The 27516-nt window shown below is 43.4% G+C and overlaps 1 protein-coding gene across 2 annotated transcripts in view; it reads right to left on the bottom strand.

Moving 5' to 3' along the window:
- Positions 1 to 19795, bottom strand: part of ACAD9 (acyl-CoA dehydrogenase family member 9) — a 47634-nt gene extending 27839 nt beyond the window's left edge. The window contains exons 1-2 of one of the 2 annotated variants that reach the window (XM_040463718.1): positions 19602 to 19795; positions 13649 to 13742 (exon numbers count right to left, since the gene is read on the bottom strand). In XM_040463718.1, the coding sequence (XP_040319652.1) occupies positions 13649 to 13742; positions 19602 to 19751 (244 nt within the window). In that variant the 5' untranslated portion in view covers positions 19752 to 19795. The remainder of the gene's footprint in view (positions 1 to 13648; positions 13743 to 19601) is intronic. The other variant, XM_040463720.1, reaches the window with a different exon arrangement.
- Between the last annotated feature and the right edge of the window lie 7721 nt (positions 19796 to 27516).

Raw genomic sequence — 27516 nt, forward strand, 5'->3', positions numbered from 1 at the left:
GGGATACAATGTACAGCATAAGGAATACAGTTAATAATAGGTAACAACTTTGTATGGTGACAGATGGGAGCTAGATTTATACTGGTGATCACTTTGTAATATACATAAACGTTGCATCACTCACTAGATTGTTTACCTGAAACTAATGTAATATTATACGTTAATTACACTTCAATTAAAATATAATAAAATAAAATGATCATTTAACTATAAAAAAGGATAAACTGGTCCTCAGGCAGTATTAAACAATCCAATTTAATTCTGCTGTTGTAGACAATATAGGACCCTCTCTTATATTCAAAATAATTTTAAGAGGCGTTATCAATAGTGTCTAGGGACAACTTTTTCTTTGCAATAATTTTGGTATGTAAATATGAGTATTTTGTATCTCATTCCTTGTTAACTGGTACATAAAATGCCCACATTTCCTACTGTGCTCTCATTTCCACATAAAAGAATGGTTTCAGATAACACATGAACACAACGAACACACTTTAACTTACTCTTTGGGTAGTGGGGGAGAGAGCAACCCTTCAAAGGATCAAATTGTTCCAAAGTAATTTACCGTACCCTAGAACAAAGCTTAACATCACACACACACACACGCATGCACACACGCATGCATGCACGCACCTGGCACCAATGATGTGGAACCCACAGTGACTGCTACCCAGTAGGAAACTACCAGGCACATGCAGAAGCAGGGAAATATGACTGACAGTCTGATAGTGAAAAGAAACAACAATCAACTGAACACGACTCATAAACAACACAGAGAGTAGACAAAGACATTAAAAGAGCCATTATAACTATATTCCAAATGCTTGAGAAAGTTAGAAAATATACAAGCATGTTAAGGAGACATGGAAGAAATAGAAACATACAAGTTGAACTTCTAGAGAACACACACACACACACACACACACACACACACACACACACACACACACTTGGAGTCCCCAAAGGAGGGTGGGGGAGGAGAGGGCAGGAGATGTGGTGCTAAAAAAATTTTAAAGAAATAATGGCCAAAAGCTAATCAAAGTTGGTCAATACTATGAACACACAGACCAAAGAACCAAAGTTCAAAGAATCCCAAGCAAAAGAAATGGGAAGAAAACTACACCAACACATATTATAATCCGATTTTCCTAGACCCAATCAAAAGCAGCCAGAGAATAAAGAAACGTTATGTAAGAATGATAAGATGGCGGCAGACACCTCGCTGGAAACATTAAGTCAGAAGACAGTGGAGCAAAGCCTTCAAGGGGCTGGAAGAACAATACCGTCAACAAAGAAATCTTTTCTGATGAAATAAACTTCACACACATAAAACTTGAAAACATTCATCCTGCAAAGCTACACAAAAAAAGTCTTCCCATGGAAAGGGATGGTACCAGAAAGAAATCCAGTTACACTGGAGGAAATGAAGATTAGAAATAGCAGGCAGACAGGGGCGCCTGGTGGCTCAGTCGGTTGAGTGTCTGACTTCAGCTCAGGTCATGGTGTCACAGTCCGTGGGTTCGAGCCCCATGTTGGGCTCTGTGCTGACAGCTTGGACCCTGGAGCCTGCTTTGGATTCTGTGTCTCCCTCTCTCTCCTACCCTCTCCCGTTCATTCTCTGTCTCAAAAATAAATAAACATTAAAAAAAATTTTTTTTAAATAATTTCAGATTTAAAGAAAAGTTACAAAAATAGTATAGAGTTCCTATATACTCTTCATCCCGCTTTTAAGAGAACCTTGTAAGAACCAGAAAAAATTCTCAAAATTAGGGAACTGGCATTCATCCAATATTACTAACTCACTTCCAGAATTAATTTCACTTCTTATCCATTAATGTCCTTTTTCTGTTCCTGGATCCAATCCAGGATTCTACATTGTATTTAGTGATGTCTCCTTAGTATCCTATAGTCTGTGAGAGTTCTTCAGTGTTTCCTGGTCTTTTGTAGCCCTGATACTTTTGAAACACCAGTTACTTTGTAGAATGTCCTTCAATTTGGGTTTGCCTGATGTTTTGACACGACTAGCCTGAGGTTATATGTTTTGGGCAAGAGTATCACAGGGGTTATGAAGTCTTCTCATGATTTGGTATATCATATCAGGGGGTACATGATGTCACTAAGTCTCACTACTGGTGATACTAACCTTGAATACTTGTGCAAGGTGGTGTATGCCAAGATTCTCTATATAAAGTTACTATTTTCCCCTTTGGAATTAGTAAATATCATAGGGAAACTACTTTGAGATTATATAAACAAACTGCTTCTCCTCAAACTTTAACCCGGTAACACTAGCATCCATTAGTGGAACTTGGCTACAACAATTTTACTATAGGGTGTGCTTCATGATAATTTTGTATTTTTACAATCCCTTCTATGCTTATTAAGTGGAAGAGAAACCCACTTGGAGTATAAAACACAAATTGGTCAAGAGGATGAAAAAAACATACTATACTAACACCAATCAAAAGACAGCTGGTGGGGCACCTGGGTGGCTCAGTCGGGCTGGGTGTCTGACTCTTGATTTCAGCTCAGGTCATGATCTCACGGTTTGTGAGATCGAGCCCTGCATCGGGCTCTGTGCTGCAGTGCAGAGCCTGCTTGGGGTTCTCATTTTGCCTCTCCCCTACGCATGCTTGCTCTCCCTCTCTCAAAATAAGCAAAAAAAAAAAAAAAAAAAAAAAAAAAAAAAAAGGACAGCTGGAGTAGCAACACCAGGCAAAGTAGATTTCTGAACAAATGCTATCATCATGGATAAAAAGATCATTTCATTTCATAAGGACTCAGCAACTCAACATGCAGACAAATAATCCTGAATTTTCATGCACCTGATACCGAAGCCTCAAAATACATGAAAAAAACCTGATAGAAATAAAAAGGAGAAAAACATACAACCATGCTGGAAAGGTCAACATCCCTCTCTCATTAACTGATGGAAAAAGTCGCTAAAAAAATTTGTAAGGATACGTTAGAACAACACTACCAGCCAATCTGTCCTAATTGACATTTATAGAGCACTCAACCAAACGATGGAAGAATATTGTTTCAAGTGCACATGGAAGAACACCCACAAAGTAGACCATATTATGGCCATAAAAATTTTTCAATAAATCTAAGAGAACTCAAATTATACAATGTTCTCTGACCACAACGGACCACTTTTTAGAAATCAACAATGGGAATATCAGCACAAAGCCTACAGTCTTTAAGAGGATAAAGAGATAATGGGGCACCTGGGTGGCTCAGTCAGTTAAGCCTCTGACTGGCTCCAGTCATGATCTCACGGGTTGTGAGTTCGAGCCCCATGCCAGGCTCCATGCTAACAGCTTGGAGCCTGGAGCCTGCAGCCTGCTTCGGATTCTGTGTCTCCCTCTCTCTCTGCCCCTCCCCCACTCATGCTCAGTCTCTCTTGCTCTCAAAAATAAACATAAAAAATTTTGTTTAAAGAAAAAAAGAAGATAAAGAGATAAGATTATAAACAACTTCAAGTTAGTAGGCTCAACAACTTTGATAAAATAATAAATTCCTTAAAATTTATGAACCATCAAAGTTCACAGAATTATATAATCTAAATAGCCTTATATCTATTAAAGAAATTGAATTAGTTAACTTTCCCATTAAGAAAATTCAAGGCTCAAATGGCTTCACTGCTGAATTCTGCCAAATATTTAGGGAAGAAATAACACCAACCTTACACAAGGCCTCAAAGAAACTTTAAGAGAAGGAAACACTTCCTGACTTAGTCTATATGGCAGGCCAGCATTATTCTGATTTTAAAAAATCACAGAAAATTAAACTACAGACAAATAGGTCCAGGAACACAGATGCAAACATTCTTAAAATTTGAGCAAACTGAACCCAACAATGTAAGAAAGAGTAATAAACTCACGACCAAGTATGAATTATCCTGGAAATGTGAGGTGGGTGAGCAATCAACATGCAATTTACCAGGTCCATAAAGACAGAAAATAATCACCTCAAGAGATGTGGAAAAAAGCACTGGACAAAATTCGATACAATTTATGATGAAAATGGTCAGCAAACTAGAAATGAAAGGAACCTCCCTTAACCTAATACAGAGCGTGGACAAAAGCACAACTAACGTCACACCTAGCGGTCGAGACTGACTGTCTCGCCCTAAGATCAGGAACAAGGCAAGGAAGTCTGCTTTTGCTACTTACGTTCAACACCATACTGGAGGTTTTAGCCACCACGATGAAGCAAGTAAAGAAAGGGAAACCAGACTGGAAAGAAAGAAAGCAAACTGCCCTTCACCAACACCACTGTCTATGCAGAAAATCCTCCACGACCTACCCAAAAAACTCCTAGCACTAATAAATGAGTTGAAGAAGGGGTTTCTTTCCAGGTTTTCTCTTTATTAGCATTTCCATTTTGTTCATACATTCTTGACTTTCTTCATGTCTACCATGGGTTTAAGACAGCAGGTTTAAAGTCTGGTCCTCCATCAGATCTTTTACAGAAACAGTTTCTACTGTTTCGTTGGTTTGGTTTTGTTTTTCTTTGAACAGGCCGTTCTTTCCTGCTTCTTTGTATGCTTTGTGATTTTTTTTTTTTTTTTTTTACTGGAGATGTAAATCTGATAAAATGTGGTAACTCTGGAAATCAGATCTTCCCTCTCCCCCAGAGTTTGCAGGGTTTCTGCTTCTGCTTTTTGTTCTTTTAATTGAATATATTTGATATGTAGCATTGTCTAAATTTAAGGATACTAGGGATACCTGGGTGGCTCAGTCTGTTAAGGGTCCAACTTTGGCTCAGTTCATGATCTCACGGTTCATGGGTTTGAGCCCCGGTATTGCGCTCTGTGCTGACAGCTCGGAGCCTGGAGCCTGCTTTGGATTCTGTGTCTTCCTCTCTCTCTCCCCTCCCCTGTTGTGTTCTGTCCCTCTGAAAAATGAATAAGCTTTAAAAAAAATTTTTTTTTAAAGCTTAAGGATACCACATGTTGAATTTGATACATTTATATATTGCAATAAGATGGCCATTGTAGCCTTAGCTAATGCTTCTATCACATCATATATTTTTCATTTCTTTTTTGTGGTGGGAGTAAGACCTTATGCCTTAGCACATTTGGGGTTTATAATACAGTTTTGTTGTCTATAATCACTATACTGCTAAAGACTTATTTATCTAGTAGTTGCAAATTTGTATCCTTAAACATCTCTCCTGTACCGTCACCCCCTGGTAACTACCATTCTACTGTTTTTAGGAGCTTGGCTTTTTTAGATTCCACATGTAAGTGATGTTTTTTGTTTTTTGTTTTTAAATTTTTTTTAACGTTTTATTTATTTTTGAGAGAGGGAGAGACAGAGCATGAACAGGGGAGGGTCAGAGAGAGGGAGACACAGAATCTGAAACAGGCTCCAGGCTCTGAGCTGTCAGCACAGAGCCCGACGCAGGGCTCGAACTCACGGACCGCGAGATCATGACCTGAGCCCAAGTTGGCCGCTTAACTGACTGAGCCACCCAGGCGCCCCAAGTGATGTTTTACAATATTGTCTTTCTCTGGCTTATCTCACCTAGCATGATGTCCTCAAGGTCTATTCATGTTGTTGCAAACAGCAGGCTTGTGTGTTTATATACGCACATAACTCACACTTTATTCATCAGTTGATGGGTACTTAGGTTGTTTCCACAGCTTGGCTACTGTGATTAATACTGCAATAAAAATGGGAGTGCACATCTCTCTGATACCCTATTTTCATTTTCTGTTTTCTTTGGATATATACCCAGAGGTAGAACTGATGGAACCTTTGGTAATTTTTTTTTTTGGTAGGCTCAATGCCCAGCATAGAGCCCAGCATGGAGCTTGAACCCACAGTCCTTAGATCAAGACCTGACCTGAGATCAAGAGTCAGACACTTAACCGACTGAGCCACCCAGGTGTCTCCATAATTTTATTTTCTTTTTCTTTCTTTTTTTTGGGGGGGGGAGAGGGGAGGGCACAAGTGAGTGAGGGGCGGAGAGAGAGAAGTTGGGGCTTGAGCTCACCAGATGTGAGGCTCAAACTCCTGGACCGTGAGATCATGACCCAAGCCGAAGTCAGATGCTTAATGACCAAGCCACTCAGGCGCCCCGTATTTTCACTCGGGGAACCACTATGCTATTTTCCACGATGTCGGAAACAGTCACATTCCCATCAAAAGGGTACACGGATTCCCTTTTCTCTACATCTGTGTCAACACTTTTATCTCATCTTCTTGAGGAGAGCTGTTCTAATAGGTGTGAGCTGATACTTCAGTGTGCTTCTGATTTGACTTTCCCTGATGACTACTCATGTTGGGCACCCCTTGTACCTGTTGGCCATCTGTATGTCTTCTCTGGAAAATGACTATTTAGTTCCTCTGCCCTTTTTTAAATTGGATTGCCTGAGTTTGCTACTGAGTTGTAAGAGTTCTTTACGTATTTTAGATATTAATCCCTTATCCAATATATGGTTTGCAAATATTTTCTCCCAATTCTTAAGTGATGGTTTCTTTTGCTGTGTGGAAGTTTTTAAGTTTGCTACAGTCCCATACGTTGATTTTTGCTTTTGTTGATTGTACTTTTGATGTTTGGATTTTAAAAAACTGTTTTTTTTTTTTTTTTTTGTTTTAAACAGTGCCAGTGATCAGCCCCAGGTATAAATCTAAGGCCTTCTCAGGTCCTTCCTGAGTCTATGCCTTTCCCTGGGCATATGTGGTGACTTTCTAATTCCCCCTGTATATATGATTGCTTTTGAATGTCCTGGTCTTCAATCTGGTTCCCAAAAGAGGAAAAAGAAAAATGAAGGGCGGGGGGGGGGGGGGCAAAAAAAAAACAAACATCCCCTGTCACTTTCACTACAGGGGTAAGGGTTTGCAACAATAAGAGAAGGTGCAAAAAATGGTCTCTGCCTTTTGGTCTGTATCTCTGTGATCAGAAGCAGCAATCAGAGCACAGATCCCTAATACTTGACGGCCAAGGTGTTTTTGTCTCCTCTGGCTCCCACAAGCTGAGTGCAAGCTGCTCCAGGAACAAGGGCACAGCTGACTACTTTGGGGCTGGGGTGGGGAATGTGTAGCTGTGCTCAGAGCTAAATTAAATGGACTCCAGAGTTCCAAAAACAGTTACATCACACAGATTCTGCCACTGTTGTCCAGGTGGGGAGACAGATCCCTGGTGCTTCCTACCACTCTGCTATTGTCCCAGAATTCTCTGGTCAATTGATTTTGGCAAAGGTACCAAGTGAATTAAATGAGGAAAGGATAATCTTTTCAGCAAATATTGCTGCAACAATTGGACAGTCATATGCAAAAAATCCTCAAATTTTACCTCACATCATACATAAAATTAACCGGAAAAGGGTCATAAATCTGAATGTTAACACTTAAAAATATAAGCCTTCTAAAGTAAATATAGACAGAAATCACCAAGACCTTAGGTTTGGCAGATTTCTTACATAAAATACAAAAAAAATATGAACTACAAAAGAAAATAAAATTGTACTTAAATCAATATTAAAAACATTTGCTCTTTACTTAACAAATATTATTCTTTTTTTAAAAGTTTATTTATTTATTTTAAGAGGGGGGGAGGGGCAGAGAGAATCCCAGGCAGGCTCTGTGCTGTCAACGCACAGCCCAATGCGGGGCTCAATCTCATGAACTGTGAGATAATGACCTGAACCGAAATCAAGAGTCAGATGCTTAACCGACTGAGCTACCAAGGTGCCCCAACTTTTGCTCTTCAAAAAGATAAAATGATCAATGAAACCAGAAGCTGGTCCTTTGAAAGAATGAACAAAACTGATAAACCACTAGCCAGTTTGATCAAAAAGAAGAAGGAAAGGACCCAAATAAATAAAATCAAGTATGAAAGAGGAGAGATCACAACCAACACAGCAGAAATAAAAACAATAATAAGAGAACATTATGAGCAATTATACACCAGTAAAATGGGCAATCTGGAAGAAATGGACAAATTCCTAAAAACCTATACACTACCAAAACTGAAACAGGAAGAAATAGAAAATTTGAACAGACCCACAACCAGTAAAGAAATCGAATTAGTAATCAAAAATCTCCCAAAAAACAAGAGTCCAGGGCCAGATGGCTTTCCAGGGAAATTCTACCAAACAATTAAAGAAGAGTTAATACCTATTTTTTGGAAGCTGTTCCAAAACACAAAAATGGAAGGAAAATTTCCAAACTTATTCTATGAGGCCAGCGTTACCTTGATTCCAAAACCAGACAAGACCCCACTAAAAAGGAGAACTACACAACAATTTCCCCGATGGACATGGATGCAAAAATCCTCAACAAGATATTAGCCAACCAGATCCAACAATACATTTAAAAAATTATCCACCACGACCAAGTGGGATTTATGCCTGGGATGCAGGGCTGGTTCAATATCCGCAAAACAATCAGTGTGACTCATCACGTCAATAAAAGAAAGGACAAGAACCATATGATCCTCTCAATACATGCAGAGAAAGCATCTGACAAAATACAACATCCTTTCTTGATACAAACCCTCAAGAAAGTAGGGATAGAAGGATTACACCTCAAGATCGTAAAAGCCATGTACGAAAGACCCGATACTAATATCATCCTCAATGGGGAAAACCTGAGAGCTTTCCCCCTAAGGTCAGGAATAAGACAGGGATGTCCACTCTTGCCATTGTTATCCAACATAGTATTGGAAGTCTTAGCCTCAGCAATCAGACAACACAAAGGAATAAAAAGCATCCAAATCGGCCAGGAGGAGGTCAAACTTTCCCTCTTTGCAGATACTCTATACGGAAAACCCAAAAGATTCCACCAAAAAACTGCTAGACTGATTCATGAATTCAGGAAAGTTTCAGGATACAAAATCAACGCACAGAAATTGGTTGCATTTCTATACACCAACAATGAAACAACAGAAAGAGAAATCAAGGAATCGATCTCATTTACAATTGCACCCAAAACCATAAAATACCTAGGAATAAATCTAACCAAAGAGGTGAAAAATCTCTACACTGAAAACTATAGAAAGCTTATGAAAGAAACTGAAGAAGACACAAAAAAATGGAAAAAGATTCCATGCTCCTGGAGAGGAAGAACAGATATTGTTAAAATGTCAACACTACCTAAAGCAATCTACATATTCAATGCCATCCCTATCAAAATAACACCAGCATTCTTCCTAGAACTAGAGCAAACAATCCTAAAATTTGTATGGAACCAGAAAAGACCCCAAAGAGCCAAAGCAATCTTCAAAAAGAAAACCAACACAGGAGGGGTCACAATCCCAGACTTCAAGCTGTATTACAAAGCTGTAATCATCAAGACAGTATGGTACTGGCACAAGAACAGACACTCAGATCAATGGAACAGAACAGAGAACCCAGAAATGGACCCACAAAGGCATGGCCAACTAATCTTTGACAAAGCAGGAAGGAGTATCTAATGGAATAAAGATAGTCTCTTCAGCAAGTGGTGCTGGGAAAACTGGACAGCAACATGCAGAAAAATGAACCTGGACCACTTTCTTTCTTTTTTTTTTTTTTTTTAACATTTATTTATTTTTGAGACAGAGAGAGACAGAGCATGAACAGGGGAGGGGCAGAGAGAGGCACAGAATCTGAAACAGGCTCCAGGCTCTGAGCTGTCAGCACAGAGCCCAACGTGGGGCTCGAACTCACGGACCGTGAGATCATGACCTGAGCCGAAGTCGGCTGCTTAACCGACTGAGCCACCCAGACGCCCCGAACCTGGATCACTTTCTTACACCATAGACAAAAATAAACTCAAAATGGATGAAAGACCTCAATGTAAGACAGGAAGCCATCAAAATCTTTGAGGAGAAAGCAGGCCGATCCTGGCTGCAACAACTTCTTACTCAACACATCTCCAGAGGCAAGGGAAACCAAAGCAAAAATGAACTATTGGGACCTCATCAAAATAAAAAGCTTCTGCACAGAGAAGGAAACAATCAGCAAAACTAAAAGGCAACCGACAGAATGGGAGAAGATATTTGCAAATGACGTATCAGATAAAGGGTTAGTATCCAAAATCTCTAAAGAACTTGTCAAACTCAACACCCAAAAAACAAACAATCCAGTGAAGAAATGGGCACAAGAGAGGAATAGACACTTCTCCAAAGAAGACATCCAAATGGCCAAGTGACACATGAAAAAATGCTCAACATCACTCATCATCAGGGAAGTACAAATCAAAACCACAATGAGATACCACCTCACGCCAGTCAGAATGGCTAACATTAACAACTCAGTCAACAACAGATGTTGGCGAGGATGCGGAGAAGGAGGATCTCTCTTGCACTGCTGGTGGGAATGCAAACTGGGGCAGCCACTCTGGAAAACAGCATGGAGGTTCTTCAAAAAATTAAAAATAGAACTACCCTACGACCCAGCAATTGCACTACTAGGTATTTATCCAAGGGATACAGGGATGCTGTTTGGAAGGGGCACATGCACCCCCATGTTTATAGCAGCACTATCGACAATAGCCAAAGTATGGAAAGAACCCAAATGTCCATCGATGGATGAATGGATAAAGAAGATGTGGTACATATATACAAAGGAGTATTACTCACCAATCAAAAAGAATGAAATCTTGCCATTTGCAACTTTGTGGATGGAACTAGAGAGTATTATGCTAAGCAAAATTAGTCAGAGAAAGCCAAATATCATGACTTCACTCATAGGAGGACTTTAAGACACACAACAGATGAACACAAAGGAAGGGAAGCAAAAATAATATAAAAACAGGGAGGGGGACAAAACAAAAGAAACTCTTACATATGGAGAACAAACAGAGGGTTACAGGAGGAGTTGTGGGAGGGGGGATGGGCCAAATGGGTCAGGGGCATTAAGGAATCTACTCCTGAAATCGCTGTTGCACTATATGCTAACTAACTTGGATGTAAGTTAAAAAAATGAATTAAAAAAAAGAAAAAAAAAGATAAAATGAAAAGTCAAACCACAGACTAGAAGGAGAAAAATTTTGTAAACAGATATTGGGCAGAAAACTAGCACTGAGAATAAAGACCTCTTATAACTCAACAGTAAGACAATCCCATTTTTTTTTAATGTATAAAATATCTGAAAGACATTTCACCAAAAAAGATACACAGATTGCAGGTAAGCCCATAAGATGCCTAACATTATCAGTGATCAGGGAAATGAAAAGTATAGCCACAATGAGTTACCACAAGACACCCACTAAAGCGGCTAAAATAGAAGACAGACCATATGAAGTGTTAGTGAAAATGCGGAGCAACAGCAAATATAATACTCCACTAGTGGGAATGTTAAGTGGTAACCACAGTGGAAAACAGTTTGGTGGATAAAGTTAAATGTGAACCTATCTTGTAATCCAGACATTCCACACCTTCGTATTTTCCCAAGAGAAATGTGAGCATATGTGCACCAGACTCATAGAAAAACACTCACAACACCTTTTGTGATAGCTAAAGTCTGGATGCATAATGAATGTCAATTAATAGATGAATGAATAAACTACGGTATATCCACACAAAGAAATACTACGTGGCATTAAAAGGGATGAACTATTAGTACACACAACACAGACGAAAACTCAAAAGTTATACTGAAATCAGCTAGACAAAAACGTACGTAATGTAGAATTCCACTTAAACAGAACTCCAGGAAACGCAAACTTATCTACGACAGACATCAGATCACTGGTTGCCTGGGGACAGGAGGGATGAAAAGGGCACGAGAAAACATTGAGGGGTAATGGATAGGTTTATTAACGTAATTGTGTTGATGGTCCCTTGGGAGTACATATATATATATATATATATATATATATATATATATATATATCAGAATTTATCAGACATTACCCTTTAAATATGTGCAAATTACACCTCCATAAAGCTTATGAAAACCTTGACAAATCACACAGTAAAAGTTTAAGTAAAAGAGCAAGGAACTGAGAAAAGATACAAGAAGATAATCACTAAACCAAAAACAGAAGTATTTCTAAATAAAAGATATTTATACACAACTAAGCAACTTTTAAAACTAGCAACGTAACAACACTCAGTGATATAAAATTTCTCAAAATGTGGGGGGGGGGGGAAGGTGGAGAGGGGAGGACTAAGACGCTTCCAGGGAGTCCACAGGGCCAAAGCTATTTTAGCAATGGTAAAATTTTCTTTGCCTTTTTAATTCTATTTCTGTCATGAGTATACAGTGGGGTTTTCCAAGGACTACATGAAATATATCATAGATTAAATGCAGAAACAGTTCTGGGAATCCAGCTGGATTCTGGTTCCAGTTAGATTCTGAGATCTGTTGCATATAACAATAAGCCAAATATTTAAAAGATCTGCAAAACTGTAAAACCATACCACTCCTATTTTTGTTTGTTTGTTTCTTTGTTTGGAATTAAATATTAGGGGCACCTGGGTGGCTCAGTCAGTTGAGCATCCAACTTTTTTTTTTTTAATAATGTTTATCTTTGAGAAAGAGACAGACTGTGAGCATGGTAGGGGCAGAGAGAGAGGGAGACACAGAATCCGAAGCAGGCTCCAGGCTCCAAGCTGTCAGCACAGAGCTCGACACGGGGCTTGAACTCACGAACTGCAAGATTGTGACCTGAGCCGAAGGACGCTCAATCAACTGAGCCACCCAGGCGCCCCGTGTGTCCAACTCTTGATTTTGGCTCAGGTCATGAAACCAGGGTCGTGGGATCAAGCCCTGCACTGGGCTCTGTGCTGAGCATTGAGCCTACTTATGATTCTACCCCTCTCTCCCTCTCTCTCTCCCACTCTGCCCCTTTCTCCAGCTTGCGCTCTCGCTCTCAAAAAAAAAAAAAAAAAAAAAAAAAAAAAACCTAAAAAATTAAAAAATAATTTAAAAAAGGAAATATTATTTGTCATTTAAAATATTGTTTCTGTTAACATGTAATGGGCTTTTCATAATTTTAAATAAAGTAATAAATGAACACAGTAATTTTTAAATTTCTCAGTTTTGATCTTCTAGCAGGGCACATGTCCCTAGAGAAAACCCACATCAAAAAGAACTCTGGAGTCCTCAGTGCTAGAGAGGTAGTCCCGGCTGTGTGTGAATCATCACTGAGCTCCCCAGAGAGCTCTGTCCACCGAGGGGCCGCAGCTCCATCCCAGGGCTGGCTGCCAGCTCTAAGGGAGGCATCCCGCAGGCTGTACTGGGGCCGTCAAAACCTGAGCTCTGCAGGCTGCCGGACTATTCCCGGTTCCTAATGAGCTAATAGAGAGTAAATCTTTAAAAACATTTACAGCATTTTTATATTGCCACACAACCAAGCACATGATCAATGGATTTATATTCTATAGATCTTTGGTTATTTTTCTTTTCATTTTTCTAGTTGTTCATTTTATTATAGTTTATGAAAGTGTTGGTCTGCAACAGTTTGGAAATGTTTAACAGTGATCCTTCATCACAGAAACATCGAGAAGCACTAAACTAGATGCCTTGTAATTAAATAGCATTTATAAACTGGGATGATTCTTAAAGCAAAATATTATCAATAGATATTATTTCTCCATGATTAATGATATTCAAGACAGCTCCCATATGAGTATTGCTTCTAATGTAAATATCTAAACAACCATCCTTAAAATGGAAATGAGTAACGATAAAGATCATACATACCCTCTTCAGTGAAGAATTTTTCTACAGGTCCCACAAACTGATTGATTTCATTAAGTTCATCTTGGCTAACTTCTGGAAATGGGAAAACTTCTTTCTAAAAATGATAAACATTGACTAAAAATTTAATTGTTAACAACCTCCCAGAGTGGTAATATCAGTCAAAAGGGGAGGAAACAGGGCGCCGGGGTGGCTCAGTTGGTTGGACTCTGACTCTTTTGGCTCAGGCCATGATCCTGCACGGAGTGTGGAGCCTGCTGGAGATTCTCATGCTCTCTCTCTGCTCCACCCTCCCCGCCTCGCTCTCAAAAAAAAAAAAAAAAAAAAAAAAAAAAAAGGCAGAGGTAGGAAACAGTTGGTAGATTCTGTGTCCAGTAGGCGAGGCCTTACTCACTGAAGAAGTCAGAATGCAAATTCTAGAACAGGAGTTGTGCGCAGGACTCCACCAGCCATGGAGATCCTCCCTCCAACTTGAGCAGGTTTATTCTGGATTTGGATCGGCTTTCCCAATCAGCAACAAGTTATGTGGAGTGTCCCACAAAGCAAAGGGCCCCAACACTTCAAAGCCTTGGGTTTTGTTCCCTGCTTTGCAGCCTGCTAACTGGGTGGTCTTGGCCAACCCCCTTCACCTCTTCATATGCCATCCATAACATGCAGGTAGTATTTACTCAATGGTGTCATGAGGATTGTGAAAAGGAATAGACGGGAAAGCTCTCTACTGATACGTAAAATTCTACACTGGTTATTTTGTGAGTTCAAAGATGTTACGCCGACAAGAATACACTGTGGTGACAAGGCCGCACATCCCTCCAGGTTCTCACCTGGCTGCGTACGCCAGCTTCCATCCCTCCTGTTTGATAACACCTGCTACCTGTAGGGAGGGCCACTGCAGGGTGAGCCAAATCAGCCTGAATTCAACTCCGGCTCTGCCACTTACATGTGCGACTTGGCCTTTCTCAGTGTCAGTTTCTCTTCTGTTACAGAGGACACTTCAGAAGGTGAGGCCCTCAAGAGACAAGGTGTATCCTGGAACCCAAAGTAACTGATTATCCATATGAGATACTGGCTCTGCTCTGGTCTCCGCCTCACAGCCTGGAAAACAGCTGAGCTTCAAGTCTCTGTCTCAAACTGTCAAGTACCCAATGTTTCCGGCCGGTCTAAGATTCCTCACTGGGTCGTCACCATATACTGCCTAAAATCTCCTGCTGTGCTCTTAGCCCCTCTGGCTTTCTGGGCTCCTGCTACCCCTCAGCTGCCAGCACAGCACAAGTACTTGGGACTTGAGAAGTGAGGTCGCCGATCACAGGCTGCCAGCCTCCAGGAGCCCTGCCTCTCCTCACGGCACCTCCCACCAAGGGTTCAAGAAAGGTCTTCAAAGCAGAGGAGTCCTCAGTCTTCCCCCTCCAGCCTCTCGTGTGGCTCATCAGCCACTGAAGCCTGACCGCTCTAGTAACATGCTCCCAGGTCTGTTCTCTCCTCTCAGGACCCATGATTCCAGGCTTGTGGTGGATCCCTATCCAAAAATGACAGCAGACTTAGAGGAATTCCTGTCCCCCGCCCCCAGGCCATCCCTTACTCTGCCCTCAAGATGGTCTAGAAGGAAAAAACGCTGAGATTTTCATCGTCTCAGAACAAAACCGGTTGCTTAGCAGAGCATCTAGAGGCTCAAACCAGGCCCTTCACAGCCTCATTAGTTCCTGTGGGCCTTGTGCATTAGGCTGTGCTAGAGGAAGATTATTCAGTGCTGGTACCAGTGAGCAAGAGAACAGCCTGAGCTAACTGGCCGCACCTATAACCAAAACCCTTTGGATCTGGATTTGTAGGACTGCTACAGGAAGAGAGATCTCACGTGCATTTAAGAACAGATCTCTGATAGCAAAGTTCAAAAACCTAATGGGGTGCCTTATAGATGTTAGGCTTAATTTCGATTCAGCAGTTTTAACATTCTTAAAGCAGTGGAACCTGTTTTTCAAATAAATCTACTACAGAAGCCAAATATGAAAAACAGGTAAAAGCGAAGCTGCTGTGGTGGGGGATAGGGAGGTCACCCACACGCCTCCCATTCGACTCTCCACTGGTGCCTGCAGTAGCCGCTGGGACACCTCCTTGAATAGCAAGGGTCGAACTGCGGGCAGTGTGACAGCTACAGGCCTAGAGGATCTTGAAGGTTTTTCTCTCTTCTGAGATTCTTAGCATCTCAGATGCTATGTTTATGCTCAAACCCCAATGATGCTGTGAGAGAGGAGGTTGGCCTGAATCAGGGCAGTAGCAGTGGAAGGGCTTAAAAGTGGTCACATTCTAGATATATCCCGAAAGTAGAGAAAACAGGATTTGCTGTTGGCTTAGATGTGGATTACGAGAATAAGAAGCATCACAGGAGACTCCAGGCGTTTGGCCTGAACAAGTGGAACAGAGGCCCCACCATCTATGATAAAGAGGACTGGTGGGAGGAATAAGATTGGGTGGAAAGACCAGGAACTCAATTTTAGTATGCTAAATCTGAGGTGCATATTAGACATCTAAGTGGAGCTTTTGATTATAAAGGCAGAGATCAAGAGCCTAGAGTTCAGTAAGTCTGAACTGGAGAAATAGATCTGAGTCACCAGGATATTGACAGTATTTAATTTTTTTTTAATGTTTATTTATTTTTGTAAGAGAGAGTGTGAGTGGGGTAGGAGCAGAGAGAGAGGGAGACACAGAATCTGAAGCAGACTCCAGGCTCTGAGCTGTCAGCACAGAGCCCGATGTAGGGCTCAAACTCACGAACCGTGAGATCATGACCTAAGCTGAAGTCTGACGCTTACCAACTGAGTCACCCAGGCGCCCCAGAATATTGACAGTATTTAAAGCCACAATACTAAATTAGATTAAAGGAAGAATTGTGGATAAAAAGAGAAGTCTATAGACGGAGTCTCAGAAAACTCCAACTCTGAAAAACAGACCCATAAATACAGAGAACTAAAGGGTGCCAGAGAAGGAGGTAGGAGAATGGGCCAAATAGGTGAAGAGGAGTGGGAGGTATAGGTTTCCAGGGATGAAAGGTATGGCAAAGGGAACATGGTCAATGGTATTCTAACACTGTTGTATGGTGACAGATGGCAGCTACACTTGTGACGAGCCTAAATATAGACTTGTCAAATCACTATGTTGTACACCTGCAACTAATGTAACCTTGTGTGTCAACTATACTTCAACTAAAAAAAAAGAAAAAAAGATACACCTGAAACTAATATAACAGTGTTATGTTAACTATACTGTAATTAAAAAAAAATAATAAAAAAATACAAAGTTAGGGGAGTCTGGCTGACTCTGTTGGTAGAGCATCTGACTCATGACCTTGGGGTCATGAATTCAAGCCCACATTTGGTATAGAGATTACTTTAAAAAAAAAAAAGGTTAAAAATAGGACCACCCTACAATCCAGTAATCGAACTACTGGGGATTTACCCAAAATATACAAAAACACTAATTCAAAAAGATACACACAACCCTGTATTTATTGCAGCATTACTTACAATGGCCAACTTATGGAAGCAGCCCAAGTGCCCATCGACAGTTGAATGGAAAAAGATGTGGCATATGTGTACAATGAAATATTATTCACCCATAAGAAAATGAAATCTTGCTATTGGCAACATGGATGGAGCTAGAGAGTATTATGCTAAGTGAAATAAGCCAGAGAAAGACAAATGCCATATGATTTCACTCATGTGGAATTTAAGAAACAAAACAGGGGCGCCTGGGTGGCGCAGTCGGTTAAGCGTCCGACTTCAGCCAGGTCACGATCTCGCGGTCCGTGAGTTCGAGCCCCGCGTCAGGCTCTGGGCTGGCGGCTCAGAGCCTGGAGCCTGTTTCCGATTCTGTGTCTCCCTCTCTCTCTGCCCCTCCCCCGTTCATGCTCTGTCTCTCTCTGTCCCAAAAATAAAAAAAATTAAAAAAAAAAAAGAAACAAAACAAATGAGCAAAGGGAAACAAGAGAAAGACGCAAACTAAGAAAAAGACTCTGAACTACAGAGACTAAACGGATGGTTACTACAGGGGAGGTAGGTAGGGGGGATGGTTAAAATAGGTGATGGGAATTAAAGCGTACATTTACCATGATGAGAACTGAGTAATGATTAGAACTGCTGAATCACTGTATTGTACACTTGAAACTAACATAACACCACATGTTAACTATACTGGAACTAAAATTAAAAACCTAGACAAAAAGAAAAAAAAAATTCCCAACTCTGACTGGGCTAGTCAGACTGGCCACTGTTTACAGGGTAAGGAGCCAAGAAAGAACCCGGAAAAGCGACAGAGAAGCATTAGCCAACGAAGTAAACAGAAAAGCCAGAAGGGATTTTTTTTTTTTTTTTTTTTTTTTAGAAGCCAGGAGTGATGAACTGTGTCAAATGCCAGAGATGGATCAAGTAAGATGAGAAAATACCACTAGATTTGACAACAGGGAGGTCACCACTGATGCAGGAGAGCAGTTTTAGCAGATTGTTAAGGACAGAAGCCTGAATGGTATGGGGGCAAGACGCAGCAGAGAGGAAACAATCACTGATGTAGATGAGAAAGCAGAGAATTACTGGATCGATGAATGCCCCTGAGTAGGTGAGAAGGCAGGGGATCTAGTGATGAGGTTGGTCTTTGCCAAGAGTAGATAGTTCATCCACAGAAAGAGCGTAGACCGTATGGGCATGTGTGGGGAAGAGGGGTAAATGTGGCGGAGGTTCTCACCCGACTGTATGTACTTTCTCAGTGAAACAAGAAGCAAAGTTGACAGGTGGGTGTGAAGACAGGGGAGGTGGTACAAGAGGCTTCGAGAAAGAGATGCATGAAAGATTCGGGGTTTTTTCACTCGTGTGCTGGAAGGCATGACATCCCAGGGCTGAGTGCCCAATGGCCCCAGGTTCTGGGAAAAATGGTTTCTCAAATGTTAAAACCTGGGTTTGTACTTCCTAGCAGGGCAAACCACTCTGAATTTCAGCTTCTGCAACTGTAATGCCTGATTAGAGGAACAGTCTAAAAGAAAACACCAGGGAGTAACTTTAAATAATACAGTATCAGCCAACATTTCAGCCTACCTCAAAGCATTTGACACAAATGTCTGCTTTACACTGCACTTTTAGGAGTGGGCAAGTACTACTTTTACTATTTTGTAGATTAGCACACTCAGGCACGGGAAAGTGAAGGGACTAACCCAAGTGGTGAGTGAAGCCGGCATTAATTACCTACCCTGCTGCCTCTTGCATCAGCACGGTACCTGACAGTTTACAAAGCATTTCCACACACTATAAATGTCACTTTACAACACATCTGTGTGAGACAGCACACATCACTAGCTCCACTTTAAGGCTGAAAGCACTGAGGCTCAAAGTTACAGGACCAAGGACCAAGGTCAAATCCCTAAGAGGACAGTGAGTGCTTGATAATGTAGCTGTTACTGCTGACAGGGTTGTACGACCTATGGAAGGGAAGGGATGGGGAAGGCAACTTGAAGCCAGACTGCCGGGGAGCCTGGGAGCCCGAGTGACAGAGGGACGCGCTGGAACTCAAGCCGTGAAAGCTAAGGGGCCCCTGGAAGAGGACAGAAGAGCGCCAGGGTCTGAGCTGTGTTTTAGGAATCAGATAGGAGCCACCGCACATTCTGGGGCCAGAACGCCGAGTCGAGTGACCACCTCGCCTAGGGTTTCCCAAATTGAGCTAACAAGAATTAGCTGGAACATACGTCACAACCACAGATGGATTCTCAGGACCCCGTCCCCGGGACTCTTCCCCTTCCCTGGAAAGGTTCCAGCGGGGCTCAGGCACTTGGGAACTTTAGCACGCCCCTCCACCCCCGCCGCCCCGACGGGTATATAGTCAGCCAGGTATGGGAACTCTCACTCACTCCGACCCCTCTTTTCTGCTAAAGGGCAAAAAGCGAGAGGCGAGAGCTCAAGGGTCGACCAGGGCTCGGCGTTACCTTCTCGATTTTGCCCAGGAAGAGCTCCTTGGCGAAAGCCCGGCTCGGCGGACTAGTGCGCAGCAGGCGCCGGCTCGCTGCGAAGGCCACCAGGGCCCGGCAGGCACGCGCCGCCGCCGCCCTGCGCAAGAGGAGCGCCACCGCACTCATACTGCTTAAGTCGACCGCGCCACCCCCGCGTCGGAAGCCTCCTTTTAGGAGCCCCGGTCACGTGCACGCGGCTCGCGCCGCCGGATGACGTCACCGGCCTGAGCCCAGCCGCCGGTCTGCACCGCCCCGCCCGCCGCCTCTGCGCTTGCGCGGCTTTCCGCCGGGGAGGGGGAGGTCGCAGGGGGTGGGGTTGCTGCAGTGTTGGCGGCTTCGTGCTCGGCTTCGAGGGGCTGCTGCGAAGTGTTTGTTTTCAAATGCCGGTGGGTGGTTGCGTCCCTGCCAGCCGGGGGAAACTTGTCAGGGACTCCCAGCTCCCTCTCGCCAGTTGTGGCGCTGAGGACGCCGCATAGCGAAAGAAAAGGAAATGGGGCAGGAGGAATTTACAGTATTGGTTTAATCTCTGGGGGGGAGCTCGGTAGGCGTAATGTTTTTTAAAAAAGTGAATGGTGGATTCCTTTTGATTCGTGGCTTTCGTGTATGTTACATATCCTTATTTTGCAAGAGGGAAATAAAAAGCTTGTTCTGCCAGAAAGGGGTCTGGATATAATCCTGAGTTACAAAACTCTCCCTGGGAAACAGCAACTTAAAAGGCAGGCGGAGGAAGAGAAGCTCCAGAGGGAACCGAGAAGGGGTGTGTACACTTGGACGGGACGGGCAAGGCGATGGGGCCAAGGGAGGAGGGCCGGCAGCCCCGTGGCACCCCAGGTCCTTGCGCAGAGATGCCTGCCTGACCCGCGGCAAGTGGGCATTCTCTTGTGGTTTTAAGTCAGCCTCCTCCAGGAACATTTCTTGTTTGTGCTTGTACCCTGATTCTGGCATTGACACAGTATTGGAAAACGCTTTCTGCCGCCACCCTGTGAACTCCTGGAGAAGAGTGGGAAATCGCAGTCGGTCTCAGCGTGCTTTGCCGGCCCGGCCCAATAAAAGGTTGACTTGATGACACAACATCAGGGGAAAAGAGCTCAAAAACTTTTCCGGTTGCAAAATCTTTGCAAGTATCTAATGCAACCTGTGTTACTTAGAGACACAGAATCTGGGCAGGCTCCTAAATATATAGAAGGCTCCCACGAACCGGGAGATCATGACCTGAGCCGAAGTCGGAGGCTTAACGGATTGAGCCACCCAGGCGCCCCTAGTAGGGGCTACTCCCTTTTTGATGTATACTTGTTCCCATTTGGGATACATTAGTTCTCACAGAAATATGGAAGTCATTGGTTTAAAAGCCACAAAGGTAATAGAGTGTTACGAGTTGAATTGTGTACCCCCAAGATTCATTTGTTGAAGTCCCACCCTCTATTACCGAAGAACATGACCTTATTTGGAAAGAGGACTTCCTGTTGTATTCTGTTGCTGATGTAATTAGCTAAGTTAGGATGAGTCACACTAGAGCAGTGTGACCCCTAATCGAATATGACTGGTGCCCTTAGGAGAACCCCATGTGAGAATGGAGACCGAGACTGGGTTGACATTTCCATAAGCCAAGAAACACCAGAGACTGCCAGCAACCCACAAGAAGCTAGGATACAAGTTTGGGGCAGATTTTCTTCTCAGCCCCCAGAAGGAACCAACCCTGCTGACACCTTGATCTTGGATTTCTAGCCTCCAGAACTATGAGACCATGGATTGTTTAAGCCACCTGGTCTGTGGTTCTTTTCTTTCTTTAAAATATATGTTGAGAGATTTATGTCAAAGCTTGACTTCCATGATTGTAGGGACTGGCGAGTTAAACTGTAGGCATGCCAACACACTTGGAAACTCAAGCAGGAGCTGACACTCCAATTTTGAGGCCGAACTTCTTCTTAGTGTGTGGTTTTTATTAGAGCAGCCCTCACAGACTAATACATGTGATCCTTGGTACACAGGGTTTTTAGAAATAAGTAGGGCCTAATAGTGACTGCAGGACTGAGGCTGTGTCTTAGAACCCATACGCCCACAGCTTTCACTACGGTTTGGAATCAATAGTTTTGTAAATGATAGGAGCCTGGCACAGTTAAACGTTTTGGGGAAGCCCCTTAGACTTGACAGCACAGCCTGTGGTATAGGTAGAGGAGAGACGCAAGATGTGAGAACAACACGAGGCTTCAAGAGAGACCGAGCCCCAACTCTGTCACTTGCCGGCTGTGTGATTCGCCTCGGAGCCTCAACCGTATTGCCTACGACTTGGAAGCAGTGCATTAGCCAAAAGAGTGGCCCAAAAAGCCTGCCACATCCTTAGCATCCAGTTGTCAGTGCAAGGCAGCTGCCAGCCTGGGACTATGTTTCCCCAGCCCCCTGCGTCCAGAATGACGTTCGCACCAACCCAGTGTGAATGGAAGTGATGTGTGACTTCTGTTGTTTTAAGAAATGAAAGCATCCTCTCTTCTACCAGCTGGAAGCTGGGGGCTCTGGGCCCCAGGGACGGCAGCACAAGATGGGAGGGGCCTAGGTCTTTGAATCAACCATATGGAGAACAGCGAGCCACAGAATAGGGACACCCATGTTGAACCGTTACACGAGCAAGAGATAGCCGTTGTAGTAAGCCACTGACATTTCAGGGTTTATTTGTTATGGCAACCAGTGTTGACAAAAATACCTCCCAAGTTTCAAAGAAAACACTGAAGTACGGTAAGGTACGGCGTAAACACAGCCATCATTCCAAGAGCCCATCACATTCATCAGACACATTAATTGAGTCCCAGGCAACCACACTGGTATTATTAAGCCCCGTCTTGGTCACTGGAGACAGTGCCTCAAAGACCGTGATAGTAGCAGCTAATACTTAGCGCTTTTTTTTTTTTTTTCTTTTTGGGACAGAGAGAGACAGAGCATGAACGGGGGAGGAGCAGAGAGAGAGGGAGACACAAAATTGGAAGCAGGCTCCAGGCTCTGAGCCATCAGCCCAGAGCCTGATGCAGGGCTCAAACTCACGGACTGCGAGATCGTGACCCGAGCTGAAGTCAGACGCCCAACCGACTGAGCCACCCAGGCGCCCCCTTAGTGCTTTTTTATGCCAGACACTGTTTCATGTACTTCACCTGTGCTGTGTTATTGAATTCTCCAAATCCGCCTGGGCGTTCAGCGTTGTTACTTTATGTCCATTTTACAAGCATACTGAAAGGTCACACAGCCCTAAATAGCGAAGCCAGACTCGGGGCCTCTCCAACTGGCTCCTGATCCCGCGTCTTCTTATCCCTCTTCCTCTGCCGTCTTCCTGAGATGGAAGGGGAGGCGAGGTCAAGAGAGACGCGTAGCCCTCTTCGTGCTCTTTTCCCCCATTACTGACTGACCTGAAATATGGCCAAATGAGTCCAACAGATAAGGTCAGGAGCCCCATCAGGTCGTCTCTCACTCTCCACCCCTGCCAACTCATCCAAGGCAACAGCACCTTTAGGTCAAGATTGCATTAGAGGGCAAGTGCAGCACCTGGTACCCAGGTTCTCGTCGTATGCATGTGCTATTCCTTCTCAGGTGGAACCATCAGTCTGAATATTCTGAAGCTCTTTTTTTTTTTTTTAATTAAAAAAAATTTTTTTCCCAACGTTTATTTTTATTTTTGGGACAGAGAGAGACAGAGCATGAATGGGGGAGGGGCAGAGAGAGAGGGAGACACAGAATCGGAAACAGGCTCCAGGCTCTGAGCCATCAGCCCAGAGCCCGACGCGGGGCTCGAACTCACGGACCTCGAGATCGTGACCTGGCTGAAGTCGGACGCTTAACCAACTGCGCCACCCAGGCGCCCCTGAAGCTCTTTTTTTTTTTAAAGCGTATTTATTTTGAGAGAGAGAGAGAGAGAGAGAGAGAGGGACAGGGAATCCCAAACCGGCTCCCCACTGTCAGCTTGGAGCCCGATATGGGGCTTGAACTTACAAGCTGTGAAATCATGACCTGAACCGAAATCAAGAGTCGGATGCTCAACCGACTGGGCCACCCAGGCTCCCCAGTCTCAATATTTTGGATTTGTCTAAGGAATCTTTCTGCCTAGCAACGTGTCTTCAGACAAGACACGTTATCCTGTTCTTCCCACTCCATCACTGCCATTGCACCTTAGGCAAGACCTATCACAGGATCTCAGTTTCTTCCTCCTTCATAAAATGATGAAGTCAATAAAAAGGATGTATTTTTAAATAAGATTAAATAGATTAACATTGGCTTCTCTTCTTGTTCCACCCACCCTAGATTTCAGAATCTAGCAATCCAGCTAAAAAGGAAAAAAAGTCCAAAAATAGGGGCTTTTAAGTTCAGACTTGATCCTTTTTTTAAAAAATTTTTAAATCTTTTTTTATTTTTGAGAGAGAGAGTGCGACAGAGCGTGAGTGGGGGAGGAGCAGAGAGAGAGAGGGAGAGACAGAATTGAAGCAGGCTCCAGGCTTTGAGCTGTCAGCACACAGCCTGACGTGGGGCTTGAACTCATTAACTGAGAGATCATGACCTGAGCTGAAGTCAGATGCCTAACCGACTGAGCCACCCAGGCACCTGGAAATTTAAAAATTTTTTATATTTATTTTTGAGAGAGAGAGAGACAGACAGCGTGTGAGCAGGGGAGGAGCAGAGAGAGAGGGAGACACAGAATCCGAAGCAGACTCCAGGCTCTGAGCTGTCAGCACAGAGCCTAACACGGGGCTCGAACCCACAAACTATAAGATCATGACCTGAGCTGAAGTCGGATGCTTAGCCGACTGAGCCACCCAGGCGCCCCAGTTCAGACTTGATCCTAATGATGACCTTTCAAAACCTCAGGAGAGCTGAAATATCAAGAGCATTAACAACGAAACCAAAGTACTTTTGTTCTCTTGTGTTTCAAAAGCCAAAATAGCCTAAGGTCCGAGTTCTAGAGCATGTGGCCCCCACTATTACAGCATGAAAACTGTGTAAAGTAACACAAAGCTCTGTCGAAAGTGTTAGAATTCTCGAAGCAATTGCTGCAAGTAAGAACCAGTTATTCACATTAACCCACTGGGATCTTCTGTATCTGCACAAGAGCCAGGAGAGGGAAATCGCATTTCAAGATGGTGAGGAGGCAGAGCCAGCATGGAAAAACCTTAACTCGTGGGAAACTACACATAAAGAAAATGCAATGCCAGTCTGGCTAAAGGGACTATATTATGGGGGACTGTCGTTGCCCAGCACCCCCATCCGCGGTTTTGCTCTCTATGGTTTCAGTTCCCCATGGTCAACTGCAGTCCCGAAGCATCGGATCCTCCTTCTGATGTACATTCAGAAGGTCACTAGTAGCCTAATGCTACGGCACAATGCTTACGTTGTTCCCCCCGACTTCATCTCATCACGTGGCATCTTACCATCTCACATCGTCACAAAAAGACAACTTGAGGGGCGCCTAGGTTGCTCAGTCCATTGGGTGTCCAACTTCGGCTCATGATCTCAGAGTTTGTGAGTTTGAGCCCTGCGTCGGGCCGTCTGCTATAAGCACAGAACCCACTTCAGCCTCTGTCCCCTTTTCTGCCCCTGCCCTGCTCATGCTCGCGCGCTCTCTCTCTCTCAAAATAAACATAAAAAAAGATATTTTGAGAGAGAGACCACATAACTTCTATTACAGTATATTGCCAAAATTGCTCTATAGTTGTTAATCCCTTAGGGTACCTAATTGATAAATTAAACTTTATCACAGACATGCATGTCTATGGAAAAAAGCTATATACACACACACACACACACACACACACATATAGGGTTTGGTACAATCTGCAGTTTCAGGCATCCGCTAAATGTCTCGGAACACATCCCTTGTGGATAAGGGAGGACCACTGTGTTCCTCTTCAACTCGAACAAATAAATACCGGGAAACATGTTTGGGAAAGCGTAGCTCATCACCCTGGTGCCTGCGGCAGTGGAAGCAGGACGCACAGCAGGTCACTGTCAGCAAGGGCGACAGCCAACCTCTTTCCAGAAAACCCTGGGGCTGTAGCAACAGCAGTTAGCACTCAGCACTAACAACAATATTTTGTGTAATCCTCTGAGCCAGTGACCGTGGGACTGCAAACCAGATAATGAAGTGCGATGTGGGGAATTCATTTTAATGGTTCACCCACTGAGCACAGAAGGCAGAGGCTGTTCAGGCTCCCAAACCAGTGCCTGCATTTCAAAAAGCTTTCAATGCTCACTCAGTACGAGTTGATAAAGAATACAGTTTGCTCCACGTTAAAGCTCCATAAAATACCTAGCAGACGATGTGATTTTCGATGCAGAGAATTGATAATCAGCTCTGTCCTCCACGTTCGTTCGTTCATTTATCATTTCTACCCTGCCTGCCTCCTAGAAGGATCTGGAGTGTATAGTCACACACCATCAAAGGAATGACGTGTGTGAAAAACTCCTCCCAGTTGTTCCTGGAGGTTGTAGATGCAGAGTACAGGACTGCGGAGATTTGGCATTAAATAAAAAGTTATTGGAAAAGGGAACTATATCTGTTCCCTTTTAAAGACAATTACTTCTCTTAATCACTTAATAGAACTTGGCATTTATTTGGATTCATTTTTCCTCCAGCTGTAATTTATAGGAGAGCGAACTCCATGAAACTCATCTGAGGAGCCAATTTTACATTTTCCCCTGTAATACGTTGTAATTAATAGGTTTTTCCCCCCTGTTTTCCTGAACATCCAACACTCAACGGCTGGCCAGATTGTGGTCTATCAACTGTAAGTGGCCAGCACCCCTGCAAACAGCTCTGCTCTGAGCTTTCGCCTGCAAATGACATTGTAACAGTGGGTTTCAGGACGTCCAGCCAAAGGTGTCAGACATCCGGGTCTGACTTCCAGGTCACAGTGAAAAGGCCATTTGGGGTGCCATCTACCAAGAAATATTCCCTAGAATGAAGACTTGTGTCTTCTCAGTGTCCACCACACGTGAATGAGTAAATACCTCCCTGCCTTGAACACAAAGCCCAGTTAAGTGTATGAATTCAGCCAGGGAGAGAAAGCAGTATTCAGTCACCAACGTTTTTTTCTGTGGATCCCAAAATTCAAAAAGAAAAAGTTTCTTTATTACATAAACTCGACCCCCAATGTGGGGCTCGAAGTCACGACCCCAAGGTCAAGAAGAATCTCACGCTCCACCGACTGAGCCAGCCAGGCGCGTCTTACCAAAATGATTTCTAGGGGAGTAAAAGCTAATTGTAAACTTACATTATCGGGTGTTGTAAAATACATGATCCCCTTATGGGTATTAAGGATAATGAAGTTAGCCTGAGTTCCAAATGTGTGAAATGGGTTTTAACTCAAAAAGTAAGGAGGACTGTGGGGTAAAGGATGGATTGTAGACCCAAGGGTGATGCAGTGTTGTTTCTCCTTCAAAACCTTTCCCTTGTTACTGGGGCGCCTGGGTGGCTCAGTCGGTGGGGCGTCTGACTTTGGCTCCGGTCGTGATCTCACGGTGCGGGGGCTCGGGCCTCACGTCAGGCTCTATGCTGACAGCTCGGAGCCTGGAGCCTGCTTCAGACTCTGTCTCCCTCTCTCTCTGCCCCTCCCCTGCTCACGCTCTCTCTGTCTCTCAAAAATAAATAACCATTAAAAAAAAAAAACCAAAACACCTTTCCCTTGCTATGGCTTTGATGCCAGGCAAGGCTACAGGACCCAAGGAAATACTATGAACAACCGAAAAGCATGAATACTTGGTTTCTGAACAGTAAGAAATGCAAATACCTTGAAAAACCCAACAGCGTCCTGGCTGGCAATGTGTTTCTTAACACACAGAAGCAGCTAGGTGCTTCTCAGCACGCTCTAAAGTTCGACTTTTGGAGTAAAAGAACTACCCGAATGTCTCTGATGAGTCC

This window comes from Herpailurus yagouaroundi, unplaced genomic scaffold, assembly GCF_014898765.1.
Source record: "Herpailurus yagouaroundi ecotype Mexico unplaced genomic scaffold, PumYag 419, whole genome shotgun sequence".
NCBI lineage: Eukaryota > Metazoa > Chordata > Mammalia > Carnivora > Felidae > Herpailurus > Herpailurus yagouaroundi.